At 37.9% G+C, this 18,683-nt stretch overlaps 1 protein-coding gene across 1 annotated transcript in view; it reads left to right on the top strand.

Annotated features, from left to right (window-relative positions):
- The window catches only part of SPTA1 (spectrin alpha, erythrocytic 1), a gene marked incomplete at both ends in the record, with an annotated part of 83,488 nt that overhangs the window by 9,667 nt on the left and 55,138 nt on the right, over positions 1 to 18,683 (top strand). Inside the window, 12 exons of the mRNA XM_079725910.1 lie at positions 779 to 914; positions 1,016 to 1,117; positions 2,603 to 2,740; positions 3,336 to 3,446; positions 4,821 to 4,898; positions 5,044 to 5,199; positions 6,533 to 6,737; positions 8,137 to 8,318; positions 13,314 to 13,557; positions 14,835 to 14,957; positions 16,538 to 16,755; positions 17,580 to 17,672. Coding sequence (XP_079582036.1) covers positions 779 to 914; positions 1,016 to 1,117; positions 2,603 to 2,740; positions 3,336 to 3,446; positions 4,821 to 4,898; positions 5,044 to 5,199; positions 6,533 to 6,737; positions 8,137 to 8,318; positions 13,314 to 13,557; positions 14,835 to 14,957; positions 16,538 to 16,755; positions 17,580 to 17,672 — 1,786 coding nt within the window. The remainder of the gene's footprint in view (positions 1 to 778; positions 915 to 1,015; positions 1,118 to 2,602; positions 2,741 to 3,335; positions 3,447 to 4,820; positions 4,899 to 5,043; positions 5,200 to 6,532; positions 6,738 to 8,136; positions 8,319 to 13,313; positions 13,558 to 14,834; positions 14,958 to 16,537; positions 16,756 to 17,579; positions 17,673 to 18,683) is intronic.

Genomic DNA, 18,683 nt, shown 5'->3' with positions numbered 1-18,683 from the left:
TATAATCCTCAGCGTGACACCTCCTTTCACCTGTACCCTTCCTGTCTTCCTCTGTTTGTACACTTGTAAGAAGCTATGAAGTGGTCCATGGAACTGAAAAATTAGCTGAAGAAACATGTCAAAATTCTGGCCCTAGCTAAGGGACTGGAATTAATTTCCAAGCTGAAGAACACAAAATAAATCTAGAATTATTTCTGGAATGTAGGTCAGCTTACAAAAAATCTGGACATCATTTCAGTAGTTAATTTTTATGATTAGTTATTAAATCACCAGAAAATAGTGTTTATCTTATTGATATGATTTTAAATGAACTGGTGAGCTTTTGATTTTTTTGAATAGGTGATCTTTTTTTTTTTGTAGTTTTTGTTTTTACTGATATGGTGAAGGGTGAACTAAAATACATGAGGGCTCCTAACCCTAACTCTAGTCGTCCCTTAGGCTTCCTGTTGGTTATGTTATGTCCTTATTTATTGGCCTCCTTGTGAGTACTTTATTCTACTTTAAGTGCATCTGGGATGTGACTTTGTGATGTTGGAGATGTCATGTCCAAGTGCTTCATCACACAATGACGCATCTGCCCTAGGAATATACAACCTGGAGTGAAGGATTTACAACCTGCACTGCTAAAGGAATAGGAAGTACATCAGAGGAATGGGAGGTGTAGGATTACGGCAAGGCGCATGTTGTACATCTTAGCCCAACCCAACCCTGATTCTTTGTTCAAAGTCCATTTGTATCTGGTTCCTCCTTCCTGTCTTTTCCCTTATCTTTCCCTCAGGTACCAGCGGTTCTTATCTGACTATGATGAGCTCTCAGGCTGGATGAAGGAGAAGACTGCTTTGATCAGTGCTGATGAGCTGCCCACAGATGTGACTGGTGGGGAAGCCCTACTGGACAGGCATCAGCAGCATAAGGTAGAGAGGAAGGGCCTCCCCAGTAGGAGGAAGACGGCAGTTTCCAACAATGCCAGAAGGTTTCTTGCTGCATTTTAAAACATTTTGTCTCGTGACCACAGCATGAGATTGACTCTTATGATGACCGATTTCAATCTGCTAATGAGACTGGTCGAGCCCTGCTGGATGCCAATCATGAAGCATCTGATGAAGTCATGGATAAGGTAATCTAGTTTAACAGAATTTGTGAAATTTTGATACATATTAAGTCTTCACTTAATCTCATACTAATATGACAATCTCTGAAAGAGGACAGAAGACGTATAAACATCTTAATGTGGGCACAAATATCACCCTGCTTCCTTCATATGTTGCTTTAGCTAATTTGAGGCCTTTGAAGTTCTCATGACTTGATGTGTGCTCCCTCACCTCTGAGACATTACTTCATCAACCTAACTAATTTCATCACCTACATTCTACCTAATTTGAAACCTCCATACCATCTTGCCTTGTCACATGTGCTCTGTTTTATCACTTTCCCATGCTCATCTCTAGATTGTGAATTCTTTGAGGACTGCATCTTATTCATCTTTGGGTTCCCTAAGGTACCTAGCATGGTTCCTGGCACATGGCTCCCTTTCTTCTCTCCTCTATACAACCTCAAATCAAACTGATTTTCCTATATCTGTGTTTCTCAAATCTCCATTAAGCAACAGGAAAGCTTTAAACACACAGATTCCACTGAATGAAGATTCAGGTTTACCATCATCCTAACCTCCTAGATCCAAAGGGCTTACCTAAACCTCCTGATCCCTGAGACATTTTACTCCAGTCACAGAGTCACAGGAACTCCTTGGGATGATAACTGAAATAAGATTTGCAGGCTCTTTGCATATCATTAGATTCCAAGCACAGCCCCCAGTGCTATATGATGAAGGTTGAGATGACCATATTTTCAGTTCATCAAGAACTCTATGGGAAAATTATAATACAGATTTTTATTTTTAACTATTTCCTGCCAAAGGAATAGTGGGACCCTAAATTCTTGAAAACTTACCTATTATCCTGGGATTCTGAGAATTGTTCCTGTCTTTTTAATGGAGTTAACACAGCAGCTATTTTAATAAGCTGGAATTTCTTGGGCAGTTGCTTGGGCAGAAACAAAGGCTTTTATGAGTTTGAGAATGTCACTTTCACCATGATGGTTCTTATTTGCTTTTGGCATAGAATGCAAACTTCTCAATCTGATCATTTAAGTGCCCTATAAACTTGAATTTCATTAAATGTTTACCTTTTTTAGACACTGCACTTTTCTCTGGAGCACTTTGTATAATCTAATGATTACTTGGAGTAATTACTTGCTTGTGGTATGATGTCCTCCTACAATCCTGATCCACACCTCCCTGCCCTTCAAATCTTTATTTGATACAATATTTTCTATACTTCTACTCCCTGGTTCTTCTAATCGGAATTAATCTTTTCTTTTTTATTTATACATGTTAAGTGTGGTGTACCTCTGTTATGGTATTTATCCCATTTTTCCTATACTACAGTGATTCACTTAAATGTTGCAGCCTTAAGAGAAAATCCCATTTCCTATTCATTTTTGTATCCTTCAAAAAGCCTTGTATTTATTAGATGCTCAGTGAATATAGGATAAAATAAATTAATTAGTATCTTCCTGGCACATTATCTCTTCCTTTCCAAAGATGGCAGTACTTACCTCCCATTGGGATGCTCTGTTGGAACTGTGGGACAAACGTTGGCATCAATATGAACAGTGCCTGGAACTACACCTCTTCTACCGTGACAGTGAGCAAGTGGACAGTTGGATGAGTAGACAAGAGGTAACAAAGGGGCTCAGAAAGTGTCCAGAAGCCATTTATCCTTCTCCTTATTTACTACTATCAACACCCTTACAACCACTTCAGTTCACCTGGGAACTGGAGGGTGAGCCACAAGGAGGAGAAAAGATTGGCCCTCTCTGTGAGACTCTTGAAATTCCCTCATGGACAAATGCACAGAAAAATACCTAAATACAAAGCAGAGAGTCTTTAAGCTCTACTGAACATGAGGTGAAATGAATATCCAGTTGTTAAGAGTTCAGCAAGAGTAAATGTAATGAGTCAGGTAGGGTTAATGAGAGATTTCCTGGAGGAGGTGAGTGGTCCTCTTGAGTATTTGAGATCTCAGAATAGTGCCTAGATTGATTCGTTCAGACACAGAGACAAAAGTGATAAAGTTGTATGGGAAGATTGGGAAGGGACTCTGAAGCTCCTGCTGCTAAATGTTAGCCTCTATCTCCTCTCCTACTTTGTGCTAATTCCCACCTTTCTCTCTATTCCCCTCACCTCCTTCCTTACTCCTTTTTCAGAGATATTCCAGAGGGAATGTTTCTCACCAGTGAGGTACAGCTGGGATGTTTCTTTCTGTCTTCTATAGGCCTTCCTGGAAAATGAGGACTTGGGAAACTCCTTGGGCAGTGTTGAAGCCCTTCTTCAGAAGCATGACGACTTTGAGGAAGCCTTTACTGCCCAGGAGGAGAAGATTACAGTAAGAAATGGGTCCTGGTTTGGGTATTGGCTTCATGTTTGTATATATCATCTCATACAATACCAATTCTTAGAATCACTCATAACTATCAGACATAACATGAAGGTTGTTCTTTAAAGAGAAAACATCCAGAAAAATAATCACACCCATTTTTTATCAATACATTTCTATTCCACAAAACATATTTAGAAAGTTTTAAAATTTTGAGCCATTTATATTTTCTGATGAAGTGCATGATTGTCTTTTTTCTGCAGTATAAGTAGAAACTATTGGATCCATATCCAACATAGAATCATAACTTAAAAGTTTGAATGTATTATTTAATTTTTTATATTTTTTCCACTCTGATAATATCTCCATTTGGTTTTCTTTAGTAATATATAGATATCTAAGTAGTATCTATTTTTTCCTGTATATCTTCATCTATGTGTTTCTCATTTAATGCTACTACAGTCTTCTTGTGAACTGTAAGTACAATGTCCCAGAAAATGTCTTATGTCAATACATAAGCAAGTCTCAGAGAAGTGTGAGGAAGACTTTATTTGTCCAATCTACTGTATGTTCCCTAGGACAGTGCTGGCTTTAAACTTGTATGTGTGCATGTATACAACCAGAAGCAGCAACAACCACACTAACAACAAAATTCCAAGTCTTCTCTGTTAATCTTCAGTCAATACAGAGCTTAATATGGTCATTCCCAGTCCATATGCTTGTTAAGTTGATTTTCACTGGTAAAAGCTAACCATGTAAAATAAATTACTGTTTATAAAATGCTATTGTTCATTTTAGATCATTTTCCTATTCCCAATCAATTAATCCATCCTGAGCCCTAGCAATTTTGGGAATCATGAATGAATATGAGTAAAAATTCATATCTATAATTTGTAACTCCATTCCCCATGTAGCTATAGATATAGATGTAGATAAAAGTATATATGATGTATGATGGGTGGAAGGATGAATAGATAGATAGATAGATAGATAGATGATAGGTAGATAGATAGAGAGAGAGAGAGAGAGAGAGAGAGAGAGACTGGTGGCACTGGATGTGACTATATCAATAATGCTTCCTCTTAAAAATTTAAGACTAGATCAGATATTCACCTCGAAGTGACATCAGAATTCATATACTGTAAACTAGGTTAAAAACAAAATTGTGACATAGAGAAGGTAATTAACCTGCCTGAGATACAATACATTTTGAAATACAATTTATAACAGTAATCAGAAGTAGGACCTAGATCTTCTGACCCTGAAACTTGTCTACTTCCGACATTGTCATGCTTCCTTTTTAAACAGCTAGCCAAACTGTGGCCACTTACTCAGTGGCCACTGAGGGAAAACCACTCCTTTTCTTTTTTTTTTTCTTTCCAGACCTTAGACAAGACTGCAACCAAACTGATTGATAATGACCATTATGATTCAGAGAACATTGCTGCCATCCGGGATGGGGTATGTCCAAGGTCCCATATATGCCTCTGCCTGCTTATGCACAGGATCAGGGAAAGTGTTAGAGCATGATAACCTTGGTGGGCAGTGAATCTCATGTATCCATATTTGATTTTGCTGACAGTGAGTTTGTTTATGGTTTTCACAGCTATTGGCCCGACAGAACGCTTTACGTGAAAGGGCTGCCACTCGACGCAGATTACTGGAGGATTCATTGCTTCTGCAGCGACTGTATCAGGACTCAGATGACCTAAAGAACTGGATCAACAAGAAGAAAAAGTTGGCAGATGATGAAGATTACAAGGTAGGCAGGATTTGCAAACTGCAGACCCTGGACATACTCATTGGGACTGAATTTCATGGAATTAGTCTTGGAACTGATAGAACAATAGCGTTCAGCTGGTGAGCCTCATTTTATAGATGGAGAGACAGATACTCAGAGAAGGGCAATGACTCCTCCAAGACTGTACATCTAGTTTCTGGTTTTCCTACACCCTGTTGCCCATCACCCCTTTTCTCTGGCACAATTTCCAGTGGCCCTTAACAGAATGAAGAAAGGGAGGAACTCTCCTTATTTAGCCCTCTGTTGCCTTCTGCACGCTTATAGTAGGAAAATGTTGTGTCTAATCATAATGTACATTCAAGCTACCCGGAACTCAAAAGTAGCCTAATGGTTTGATATAATATAGACTTACACGGTTTCATAGCTGGAAAGGAACAAGTCCTTATTTTACAGATGAAGAAACTAAGGATCTGAATTGTGAAGTGAGTTGCCCAAGGTTAGCCAAGAATCAATGTTTAGAATGCAGTTTAACATAAGGGGTAGAAGCATTAATTCTCTTTGGAGAAGGTAAAAACTGGGCTTGAATTCTCTCCCTCTCTTGTCTTAGTTTGTATGACTTTGAAAAATTTCTGAATTATCTGAGCTATACATAGGTTTCTTTCTTCTTGTGTAAAACACATTTTTTCACTCACAATATAAACTATTATGCACACACACATATATACTCACAAATTTTTGCATTTACAATCAAGGCTAGAATTAGTCTCTTGATTTCTAGGCCAATATCTATTCACAGTATTTACTTTCTAGATATCATTTAGTCTTAAATGTATACCTCTGATGCTTTTGTTCTCATTTTTTTTTATAGAACTTTGAGCATCTAATCTGTATGTTTCATTCTGTAAAACTCAGCACTATGTGCTTGTGTTCTCCTGAGGAGTTATGGTTCCAGTGTATGCAGGGTAAACAGATCTTCTGTATATGGGACAAAAGGATGGATGTTTCATATACTAGGACAGGAATGGAAAATAATCTCCATCTTTCATGACAGCTCCGATAGATTGTTAACGCTTGCATGGGGTGTCGTATTTAAAATGGTCTTCAGACTATATCCAGACTCAATAGAAATAAATTCAGGGGTTGATTAGTCATGTCTGTCATTTGTATAGAGGAAGGATTGGTCACACAGTTTCCTAAGCCTCTTCTGGCTCTATACTTGGACTAGGAAAATTCTGTCTTATATCCTCTTCTTAGTTCAGTTAGATTTATAGTGAAAAGAAATTCCTGTCCTCAAAATGTCTGCCTCTTATTCTTCAAGGAATGGTTTTCTTTAATTATTTTCATTTTGTCTCAGGATACACAGAACTTGAAGAGCCAGGTTCAAAAGCAGCAAGTCTTTGAAGAGGAATTGGCAGCTAACAAGATCCAGCTCAATAACCTACAGAAAACTGGCCAGGAGATGATTGAGAGCAATCATTATGCCTCTGAAAGTGTGGATGTTCGTTTGAGTGAAGTTGCCAAACTCTGGACGGAATTGCTGGAGGCTACAGCACAGAAAGGTTAGAAGCAGAGTCTTGTTGAAAACGAATTCCTAAATTCTGAAACCCACCTTCTTCATCTTCACCACCTTGAGTTTACCTAGTGACTTCTATAAGAAGGGATGCTATTCATTTGCTTCCCTGTGTCTTCCTCTATTGGTCAAGAAATTTAAAAATCTAACCTAAATTTATCACACTATATATTAACACAATTTTATGTTTTCTTCATGTATGTAAGTCTTTTCAACTGAAATTACTTTTGTTTTCTTCACTTTTTTCCCCACTTTTTTCTTCCTCTTGAATAAACATTCAGATACCATGAATTCAGTACTGGCTATGCACCTAAAACTAGTGTCCTTAAATTAGATTATACATATTTTGGTTCTATAGATGAAACAAGGTTTTCTGACCCAGGGTATAAAGTTAGACATTAAAATATTGTTGGTGCCTCATATGATGTTCCCATGATATTTTATTCTTATGAATAGGGCTTGATGACTTGTTGCTTTTTTTACCTATCTGAGCATGTTCAGGCTTTGTTGTAAGCTCTTAGAAAATTCCCATGTCTGTTTGAAGAGCCTCTACTTAAATTTAACTTCACCTCTTATTTTGGAAAATTAATCAATTGCCATAATTAACACAAATAATGAAGTTTCTCTGTCAATATCCCCCTTGTTATAAGCATCATCTACAGACATGACTCTGCCCTGGTTATGGAAAAGATACATCATACTGATTTTGTTGGATGTCATCCTGATTTTTGGTTTAGAAAAAAAAAAAATTCAACTTGATTGTAACAATAAGAAGTTGCTGCTACTCTACATCATAGTAATTGCTTCATAGAAATAACGCAAATAATTGCTATAAGATCATAGAGTAAAGAATTTAGCTGAGAACAATGTGGATAATCAAGATATTCTCTGGAAGAGAAAATTGTAAGGCATGGTTTGTGATGAAGGACAGGCACTAAGAGAGGGGCTTAGCAAAGTTCTGAGAAAGATATTTAGGAAAAGATACTTCAAAATTTCAAACTGAGCCAACCCCAAGTTTTATACTTCTCTCAGAAAATGCAGTGTTTGTGTTTGAATCCCTTTGAAAAGGTCTCAATAGAGAGTAACAAGTGACATGAAAATACCAAAGATAGTTAAAATCTAACATAGCAGCACTATACCTCAACAAGAAATGAACAAATTCTTTATCTTTGTTTTGAGCACACTACTATCTTCAAAAACAAATACCACCTGAATTCTACAAATTTATGATAATTTCTTATATAATCACATGTGAGATAGTTATACTTTTTCCCACTGGAGGGTCAAAATATTATATTGCTCCTTAAATTGATGTAACATATATTAGCATGTAATGAGGATCAGTTATGAGAATTATCGGTTATCTTATACTTGCTGTCTTTTCCTAGGGACCCAGTTATACGAAGCTAACAAGCAGCTGCAGTTTGAAAATAATGCAGAAGACCTGAAGCACTGGCTGGAGGAGGTGGAATGGCAGGCTAGGTCTGAGGATTATGGGAAAGGTCTGGCTGATATACAGAATCTGCTCAGGAAACACGGCCTCCTGGAGTCTGCCATGGCTGCTCGTCAGGTTTGTTGCTAGCTCTTTGGCCAATTATAGGCCAAATCACCTGTATATGTTCTGAGCACACTGATCATAAGTAATTATTGTTTAAAATAAAAGAGAGAGAGAGCAGGAAACCAAAGGTAAAAATTCAAAACTTTTAGTTGGTCAACTACCTCTTTCCAATATCTCCTTTAATCCAGCCTTTCACCTGGGTGCCTTGTGTCTTTTGTCAGAACCCCATGGCTGATATAAGACTTTATTGACTCTTCTAAATATAACACTGTACTCTCAATCCAAAAACCTGGGTTTTATATATAGCCTTATCACTTACTAGTTCCGTGATATTTGGTGTATCTTTTCACCTTTTCACAACTCTGTATCCTCACCTGTAAAATAAAAGTTTTTAATAAAATTGCCTCTTTCTATTCTGGCATCCTGAAATTCAAAGTTTGAAAATATTTTTAATTGTACCATTTTTTTTTCCTTAAGAAAATTGAAACCCAGAGAAGTGAAGTAACTTCCCCAATGTCACAGAGAAAATGAACAGCAGGGCCAGGACTAAGAAGCAGATGTCTAGGTTCTTAGTTTCAGGGTTACCCACTGAAATCCCACCAAACTGTTAGTTTAAATAAATTTATCCAATATGTTTCTAGAGTATTGATACTGTATATGAGTTTCTGGAGAACTCAGCAGAAATCCACTTCCAGGTGACTCAATCTCTCGTCCCAGGAATCCTAGCTTGTATTTAAAAATTATTCTGCTGTTCCCTACAAAGTCCCACTGAACTTTCCTGTTAAAATACACTTTTATGATGTCTGCTCTTTGGTTACTCTTGGTTAAAAGGAAAAGACAGAATAATCCACAGAAAATAGAAATAAACAAAACAAACCCAGTCACTTACATAGCTCTAGGTATGGCTTGATGGAGCTTGAAGTAAAAGGTTGGAGTTAGGAAAACCATATAAAGACAGCTTTGAAATCTACATGGAGGAAGAGAGTTTGGAACAGATTTTCAAAGAAGGAAAAAGAAAAGATTTGGTGAAAAGTAAATAAAAACATACAAAAAAGAGGAACAGCATATGTAAACATGTAACAAATAGGAATATTTGACCCTATTTTGGAAAGTTAGGACCCTATTTTGGAAAGTTTGACCCTATTTTGAAAAGTTTGGAACAGCATGTGTAAACATGTAATAAGTAGGAGCATTTGACCCTATTTTGGAAATTCAATCACGAGGAATTTGTTCTCTTGTTATGGAACACAAGTTCTTGTGCCCAACACACAGTGAGGCCCAACAAACCAAAATCTCAGAGTTTGGAGCAGAGAAAGGTTCATTGCAGGGCCATGAAAGAATGGGTAGCTTTGATTTCAGATGACCTCAGCCTGTAGCAGCTTGGAGCAGGGTTTCGGTTCCCGGAGAGATATTGAGGTCAGACTGAGGCAGTGAGAGTACTGAACCCTAGCCACTAGACAACCAGGGACCAGTGGCCAGTGACAAGACCCTGGCCCATCAGCTGTGTAGAAATGAATTTCCACAGAGAGATGGAAAGTAGTGAAAAAAGTAAAGTGTTTATTAAGAGGAAAATGAGTATGTGTGGATAGACACACGGGCGGGCTCAGAGAGAGAGTCATGCCCTCGTGATAGTTTGAATCACTTATATGGGGAATTTCTTCCAGGTTTCCTTTGGCTAATTATCTTGCTTTTCCTGGTTCTGAGTCTATATTTGGTGTATCTCAGGGTTCTCCCTTGTGTGCATTCACGTCTCTTAGCCAAGATGGATTCTAGCAAAGAGGCCTATGTGTAAGTTGACATCACCTACTATGGGGTGGCGCCCCCTTCCTTTCTACTTTCAGGGAGCCTTTCTGCACATGTGTAGTTGGGAAGGTCTCCTTGACTTCAAGAATGAGGAATATGTGGGTTTTTATCTCTTACCTAGGCAGGGTTCAATTCCTCCCTCCTGCTATTTTGTAGTATCTGTCCACAGGGGAGAAACTGTTCAGCCTGGAGACCATCTATCTCCTGCCTCAACTTGAGCCCCCAAAAAACAGAACACCTTGAGGGTTTCAGCAAATAATTTTTTTTAACATCTTTATTGGAGTATAATTGCTTTACAATGGTGTGTTAGTTTCTGCTTTGTAACAAAATGAATCAGTTATACATATATATATGTTCCCAAATCTCTTCCCTCTTGCATCTCCCTCCCTCACACCCTCCTTATCCCAACCCTCTAGGTGGTCACAAACCACCGAGCTGATCTCCCTGTGCTATGTGGCTGCTTCCCACTAGCTATCTATTTTAAGTTTGGTAGTGTATATATGTCCATGTCACTCTCTCACTTTGTCACAGCTTACCCATCTCCCTCCCCTTATCCTCAAGTCCATTCTCTAGTAGGTCTGTGTCTTTATTCCCATCTTACCCCTAGGTTCTCCATGACTTTTTTTTTTCCCTTAGATTCCATATATATGTGCTAGCATACAGTATTTGTTTTTCTCTTTCTGACTTACTTCACTCTGTATGACAGACTCTAAATCCATCCACCTGACTACAAATAACTCAATTTCTTTTCTTTTTATGGCTGAGTAATATTCCATTGTATATATGTGCCACATCTTCTTTATCCATTCATCTGATGATGGACACTTAGGTTGATTCCATGTACTGGCTATTTTAAATAGAGCTGCAATGAACATTTTGGTACATGACTCTTTTTGAATAATGGTTTTCTCAGGGTACGTGCCCAGTAGTGGGATTGCTGGGTCGTATGGTAGTTCTATTTTTAGTTTTTTAAGGAACCTCCATACTGTTCTCCATAGTGGCTGTATCAACTTACATTCCCACCAACAATGCAAGAGTGCTCCCTTTTCTCCACACCCTCTCCAGCATTTATTGTTTCTAGATTTTTTGATGATGACCATTTTGACAGGTGTGAGATGATATCTCATTGTAGTTTTGAGTTGCATTTCTCTAATGATTAATGATGTTGAGCATTCTTTCATGTCTTTGTTGGCAATCTGTATATCTTCTTTGGAGAAATGTCTATTTAGGTCTTCTGCCCATTATTGGATTGGGTTGTTTGTTTTTTTGTTATTGAGCTGCATGAGCTGCTTGTATATCTTGGAGATTAATCCTTTGTCAGTTGCTTCATTTGCAAATATTTTCTCCCATTCTGAGGGTTGTTTTTTCATGTTGTTTATGGTTTCCTTTGCTATGCAAAAGCTTTTAAGTTTCATTAGGTCTCACTTGTTCATTTTTGTTTTTATTTCCATTTCTCTAGGAGGTGGGTCAAAAAGGATCTTGCTGTGATTTATGTCATAGAGTGTTCTGCCTATGTTTTCCTGTAAGAGTTTGATAGTGTCTGGCCTTACATTTAGGTCTTTAATCCATTTTGAGTAGCAAAGCATTTTAAAGGCCAGAGAGGGAGGGGGCGTCACGGGGTATGTGATCAGCTCATGCACAATTCTCTGATTGATTGATGCTGAGCTAACATGGCAGTTAACGTTATTAATCCTTCAGTTCCAGAAGTTCTGGGGGCTATTTGTTCATGATCATCAAGTATTCTAGTTAGTTTCTTCTATTTGGTGCTGGTTTTAGCATCTGAAAAACTCAGGAAATATGCATCAGATACTATTACCTGGCAACTTCAGAGAGGAGCTAAAGCAGAGGGTATGGAAGGGATCTGTCCCGGGAAGGCCCCATAGGATTCTCCTTGGTTACACTCCTAGTTGGAGTAGTGGTTAAGATATCATGCTTGCAAAAACAAAAATTTAGCTATGGACTATTAAAGCTGGAAAAGATCATGAGTATTCTCTAGCCCAAAGTCCTTATTATATAGGTGAGGAAACTATTATGAAAACAGGTGAAGAGCTGGATAAAATGGCAATTGAGTAGCAGCCAAGTCTATCTCTTTAGTCTGAAGCATGTTGCACTACATTAGCTTTGAAAATCACTCTATTACACAATGATGTTTTTCAAAGTTAAATTGTCCTAAGAGATGAGAACAGTTGGCTAGTAGGAGATTTTAATTTTAACTCTTTGTGGAGCTTTTATTTATTTATGGAGAAGTGAGTATACATTTTAAGAAGCTATTGATGATCAATGGTTTGCTCCAAATTAAGAAGAGATAGGTCAAACCCTGTGTAGGTTGAACACTGGATGGCAAAATAGAATAAGTAAAACCAATACCAATGTTTTGAAGAACTTCTCTTATCACCACCACCCCCATTCCAACAACAAAATGAAACAAGCAGACAAACAAAAATCCTGTGTTCTGTGCTCTTGCTAGACCAGTTACAGTTGACCTCATTAATAAAGATGAGATGAATCTCTTGTATGTATTTTACCATATAGTAATACGATTAAAATTTTATTTCTAGGAATGTCCTTCAAACTTCTGTTTCTATTTTCCTCCTTTCTCAGATACGACCCAAATGGGACCATTATTTACTTAAATTCATACAACTAGTTAGTGGCCAAAGAAAGGCCTTTTAATTTTTCTTTCTGAGGTTCGGACATTTGTTTTTGTTAACATCACATTTCATCTCATAGGCATAGTTCCTGCTATGCAACAAACTTAAGCCTCAGAAATTTCCTTGTTATTTACAGTTTCAGCTCATTTTAAAGGGTGAGAAAGAGCCTGGAAAGGGAACTGAGATAGAAAAAACCTCCTGCTGTTTTCTTTGGGGCCTCAATTTATCACTACTCCAAAACAAGCAAGCCTTTGTAGTTCTGGTTTCCCTGATTTCTTTGGCACACTCTATACATATTTTGTCCTTTCTAACACGTGGTTTCAGAACTACTTTCTTATAAATAGCCTTTAGCTTGAATAATTGGTTCTTAGTGTAGCAAACTTTCCCATTCTATTTCACTGATTTGATTAGAAGTTTAAACATGAGTACGTATAGAGCTGATTCTCCTCATCATCACCCACCCTCCGTCCTACCCTCCATGCCAGATACCAAACTCTCATCCTTTTCTACTGAATGATGGGATTTTCTGACACCGATTCTATTTCTTCCTTAGGATCAAGTGGACAACCTCACAGACCTGGCAGCATATTTTGAAGAAATAGGCCATCCAAATGCTGGGGACATACGGGCAAGGCAGGAGTCCCTGGTGTCTCGGTTTGAAGACCTGAAAAAGCAACTGGCCAACCGGAAGAATAAGCTCATTGACCTTCTCCTCCTGCACCAGATCTGCAGAGACACAGAGGATGAGGAGGCATGGATCCAAGAGACTGAACCTTCTGCAGCTTCCACCTACCTTGGTTAGTACAGCTGTACAGCCCAAGCAGGCAGAGCCATAAGGAGAAGACCAAGGTCTGCAGATAGTTTGAGGAATCTGGGATACAGTAGCAAAGTTTGCCCCCAGGTCTTTCCCCTTAGACTCTTGAACATTTTTCCTGCTTTCCAAAAAAAATATTTTTTAATAATTCATACTGAAAAGTTTACCTCCTAAAACCAGACATGAAAAATGCCATGAATTTAAGGCCTCTGGGAAGAGCTAAAGTAACCAGCTTTTTGCTACTTGCTCTAAGTTTTTGCCAAGGTCCTTGGCTGAGTGGTCATGGTTAAAGTTTGAGGTCACAAGTGTTTTTGTTTATATTGTCAGTAGCTCCCTTTTATAAGGGGAGCTATCACAAGGATATATATGAGCTATTACAAGGGTAAAAGGGGTGAAGCAGCAGATAAAGTACATAATTTCCTTTCCTTTGGAATCTATCAATCCACCATTGTTAGTGCCAGGACACTTACACTGAAATACAGAAAAAAGTGCACATAAATATAAAGCAAACTTAATGTACATGTATTGGGTACATCTGTGAGAGGCTGGACCATATGACAACAGAGGGGCTAGTCTGGGAAAACATCCTAGAAGAGAAAATATCTCTTTGAGGGAGAGAAGGGCATAGAGGGTTTCTGGAGACATTTAGTGTGAACCATATGGAAGAAAATTTTGGAGGAAAGAGAATTGAAGTGTGGACGGGAGACAGGGAGGATGAAGTAGACAGCTGGAACTGGGGACTTTAGAAGCAGGAAATTAACAGTACATAGTATTTATTATGTGCTTGTTAGTGTTAACCAATGAGTGAGGCACTTTTTGTAAGTTATGTCTAATCTTTACAAAGAAAATTACAAAATGGTTATTTTTAGTTTAGAGGACTTAATAACTTTCTGGCATCCATAGAAATAAGCCAGTTGAAGATCCTGCTTTTTATACCACAGTATGTTGAAAGAAAATATGTTGCATGAAATTACTGGAAGTTTGAGCTGAAGAGTTACATGCCTTTCTACCTATCATCCAAAGAGAAGAGTGATTTATTCATTGTCTTTTGTAGAATAATGCATTTTCTTAGTACAAAGAGGCAAGGGGAAGAACAAAGCTGAGCAGAGTTAATTCAGACAAACAGCATACATTTTAGGAAGCCCACTTAATGAACTTCAATGGGACAAACTTGTATGCCCAAGAGTTAAAAAGAAGCACAGTAGCTTCTTATTATTCTGTGCACTATAACAATGACCTTGAAATTATTTTTATCTCTAGGCAAGGACCTGATTGCCTCCAAGAATCTTTTGAACAGACACCAAGTCATCCAGGCTAATATTGCCAGCCATGAGCCACGCATCCAAGCGATAACAGAGAGGGGAAACAAAATGGTAGAGGAAGGTATGCATGATTCAGATTGAATTGACCTGTCATCACTGTGCCAAATTTATGAGGTTTTTTTCAATTTTAGGGCTTCATTCCTTTATCTACTTTGATACTTTTACATGCATAATTTTCCTTCTACATGAAGTTCCTCTAACATTTCCTGTAGTGAAGTCCTGTTAATAATAAATTCTGTGGGCTTTTGTTTTGGTCTAAAAGACTTCCTTTTGCTTTCATTTTTGAAACACATTTTCAATGGATATAAAATTCTTGGCTGATATTGTCTTCTTTGAGCATTTTAAAGATGCTGCTGCACTGTCTTCTGACCTGCAGAGTTTCTGGTGAGAAGTCTCCTCTCATTACTATCTTTGCTCCTTTGTATGTAATGTCTTTTTTTCTTCTGACTCTTTTATCACTGTTTTTCACCAATTTGCACCAATTTGATTACAGTATAATTTGGTGTAGTGGTGTTTGTTTCTTTAGCTTTGCAATCGTTGAGGTTCTTGAATCTGCTTTCTTATGGTTCTTCCAGGGAAGTTTTATTCTGGAACTAATTTAGAGACTAGTCCACTTCTAAGGTATAACACTTCTGAGGATACTACCTCATGTATTATAATATATTTCCACTTTGTTGGGAGCTAATTTTAATTATTCACAGCCCTATGTGACCTTAGGAGTTTTTTGGCCTACTGCTTTCCAGTCTTCTTTTCCTTACCCTTGAAGAGTTTCCTGACACATGTGTGCAAAGGAGTAATCAGTCACATACTTCACGGGACCTCTATGTGTATCTCCCAAACTCCATCCCCAGTACAGCATCCTTCTCAGTACTCTGCTCCACAAGCTTTATCTGTCTTGTCTTCCCCCAATTCTGATCTCTGTCTCCTCAGAATGGTGTGATTGCTAGTTCTATTTGGGCTAGTCCTCCCAGCACTGCAGTCTACAAACTGCCCCAGGCATAAACTGTGGCAATCATAAGGCATAGCTCATTTCTTTCCCTTCTCTCAGGAGTCACACTCCTCTGCCTATCTTCTGAACATCATTGTATCTTATACTCTGTCTTGTTTTCTAGTTGTTTAGAATGGGAGAACAATTCCTGCAGTAATAACTCTTTTATGGGCAAAAATGAAAATCTGCTTGTTGATTTTTGCCAACACTTCACTGTATCTTCTTGGTTTATCTGTGGAGATGTTCACCAAATTCTAAAAAACATACTTAACACAATCCTAAGAATGAATTTTAATTCATTGATATTAAAAAAAAGAAATGAAAATCTGCTGAATTTTTGCTTAAGCTAGAGAATACACGTTTTTGGAACTCTGAGCAGTACCCACACATAGGTATTTTGTTTTCAGTCTGTATATCAGAGATTGTACCACCCAATTCACCACCACACATATACCCTATCCCCCATTACCATCTATTGATGCTTAATCTCACTTATGACATCCCAGTTCCCAGGAACTTAGGTGAAATGTCACATTGACTACATGCAGCATCATTCTCATGCCTCCCTTTCTCTCTCCCAGGTCACCAAAAGGATTAAAGTATAGTGGACATTAATGAGTGTAAAATTCTCCTTTTCTATAACTGCTCCATAGGACATTTTGCTGCAGAAGATGTGGCCTCTAGGGTCAAGAGTTTGAATGAGAATATGGAATCTCTCCAGGCTCGAGCTGCTAGACGGCAGAATGATCTTGAAGCCAATGTCCAGTTCCAGCAATACCTAGCTGACCTGCATGAAGCAGAAGCATGGATTAGAGAGAGGGAACCTATAGTAGACAACACTAACTATGGGGCTGATGAAGAAGCAGCTGGGGTAAGGTGGGCACAAGGAAGGATATTGTCTAGTACTCACCAAACTAGTACCAAATTAGTACCTGATTAGATTGTGTGACAACTATAGGTTTTCTCAGATTTTTCTGAGTTTCCAGAGTGATAACCTTTGGCCTTCATCTGCTGGGATAACCTGAGTTAACAGAAATCCCAAAAGATACACCAAATTTTCCTAACCCCACAGAGATCCATATTTCTTAGAGATTATCTAAGCCCAAAAAGGCATGACCAGACATCTATGCCTGTCTTGGTCCCATCCTAAATTTTCCAGACTGAGCTTGGGATTTCACAAACCAACCATAGTTTTAACATACACTTAATTACTTTATTGTAATAAAGTCAGGCAGACATGTTGGGGCAAGAAGAACTTCAAAGGTCATAATTACCCTTTATATCCATTTATTTGTTTTGCTCATTGTCCTATGGTCAGCCAGTATAGTATTTCACAAACCCTATGCACTAAAAATACTTGATATGGGCATCTAAAGTTATGCCAATATTTAATCCTACAAAGCAATATTTTCAGCAGTATCCTCTTTCAGCTGTGATGTGTATTGAGAAAACGCTTGTGCAATTTGGCTTTATTCTGATTAAAGCAAATATATTGATATTGTTGTTCATTTAACTCTTATTTTCCTGATACTTGCAAATTTATAGTTAAAAAATTTATTATATGTGGAGAGCGTCTCTTACCAGGAATTAGGACAATAAGTATAACACAAAACAATAGTTGAAACACTCCCCAGGGATGCTTAGTGTTCTTTCTGTATTTGCTTCTGATGATCTTCCCATCAACAACAAATTCAGGCTCTTCTAAAGAAACATGAGGCCTTTCTAGTGGATCTGAAGGCTTTTGGAAACAGTATGCAAGCTCTTCGGGATCAGGCAGAAGCCTGTCAGGTAAGAAGGACTTAGGTATGACAAGAATTACATTCTCCACCACAGAGGAAAAGGAATTAGGAGATTCTCTTTGTTACCAGTTTTTACTTTACATAGTCCAGGAAGCAACTGCAACAGAAAATAGTAAGTCCTGCGATCTTTAGGCAGGCACTGTAGCATCTTTGTAGCACCTACAGAGATTTAGTTTATAAGAATTTCTCAGTAAGTACTATCATTTATTCACTGGTATATTATTTTTTTGCTTTCCTTTTTCATTTTATATTTTCATTCTCCATCTTTTCTTACTTCTTTTATTTGCATCTCTCCTCTTATATTTCCTCCTGATTTATTTCCTCCCTTTCTTAGTTTTTTTTTATACTGACACTTATCAAATATCTACCATGTGCAAGCATGAATAAAAAATAATCCTGACTTGAAGGAAAATTACAGTCTATTAGGTCATAAATTTTAACAAATAATTGCATATAATAGATATATGAACAGGAAAAAGAATCTCAAAGAAAGGAGTGTTTCATTCTCTTGAAATAAGAGTACTGGAGGATAGGAAAATCTTCATAGCTGAGGCAAGCCAGTTTATTTTTTTTAAGGGTAGTTTACTATGCAGATAATGAGAAGAAGGGCTCTTCTAGTGAATAAGCTATGAAAGTAAATGCAATGAAGCACAAAATAATCAAATGTATTTGGGAAATGGGAAATGCAAAGGATTGAGAATGTGAGAATGGCTAGACTGCAAGGTGAAAATAAGTGTCCTGAAGAGTGATGGGAGCTGGAATCAACTAAATGATATGGGTATCTCCTAGTATAGTGGAAGCAACAGAGACACACTTCTTACATTCAAGGAATTCTGTCTTATGAGGAGCTCTGAATCCATACACTGGGAGTAGAAAAGACATAGACTCACTGTGTCAAGTCAATATATATTTACAGAGCTTCGGTGCTGTGCATTCCTCAAGCTCTGCACAGCGGGTGCCTACACAAAAACAGGTGGATTTATGAATTGTAAGTTATGAG

The sequence above is a fragment of the Hyperoodon ampullatus genome, assembly GCF_949752795.1.
Source record: "Hyperoodon ampullatus genome assembly, chromosome: 2".
Lineage (NCBI taxonomy): Eukaryota > Metazoa > Chordata > Mammalia > Artiodactyla > Ziphiidae > Hyperoodon > Hyperoodon ampullatus.
Note: the sequence above shows the minus strand (reverse complement) of the source record. Positions and strands in the feature narration are given on the sequence as shown.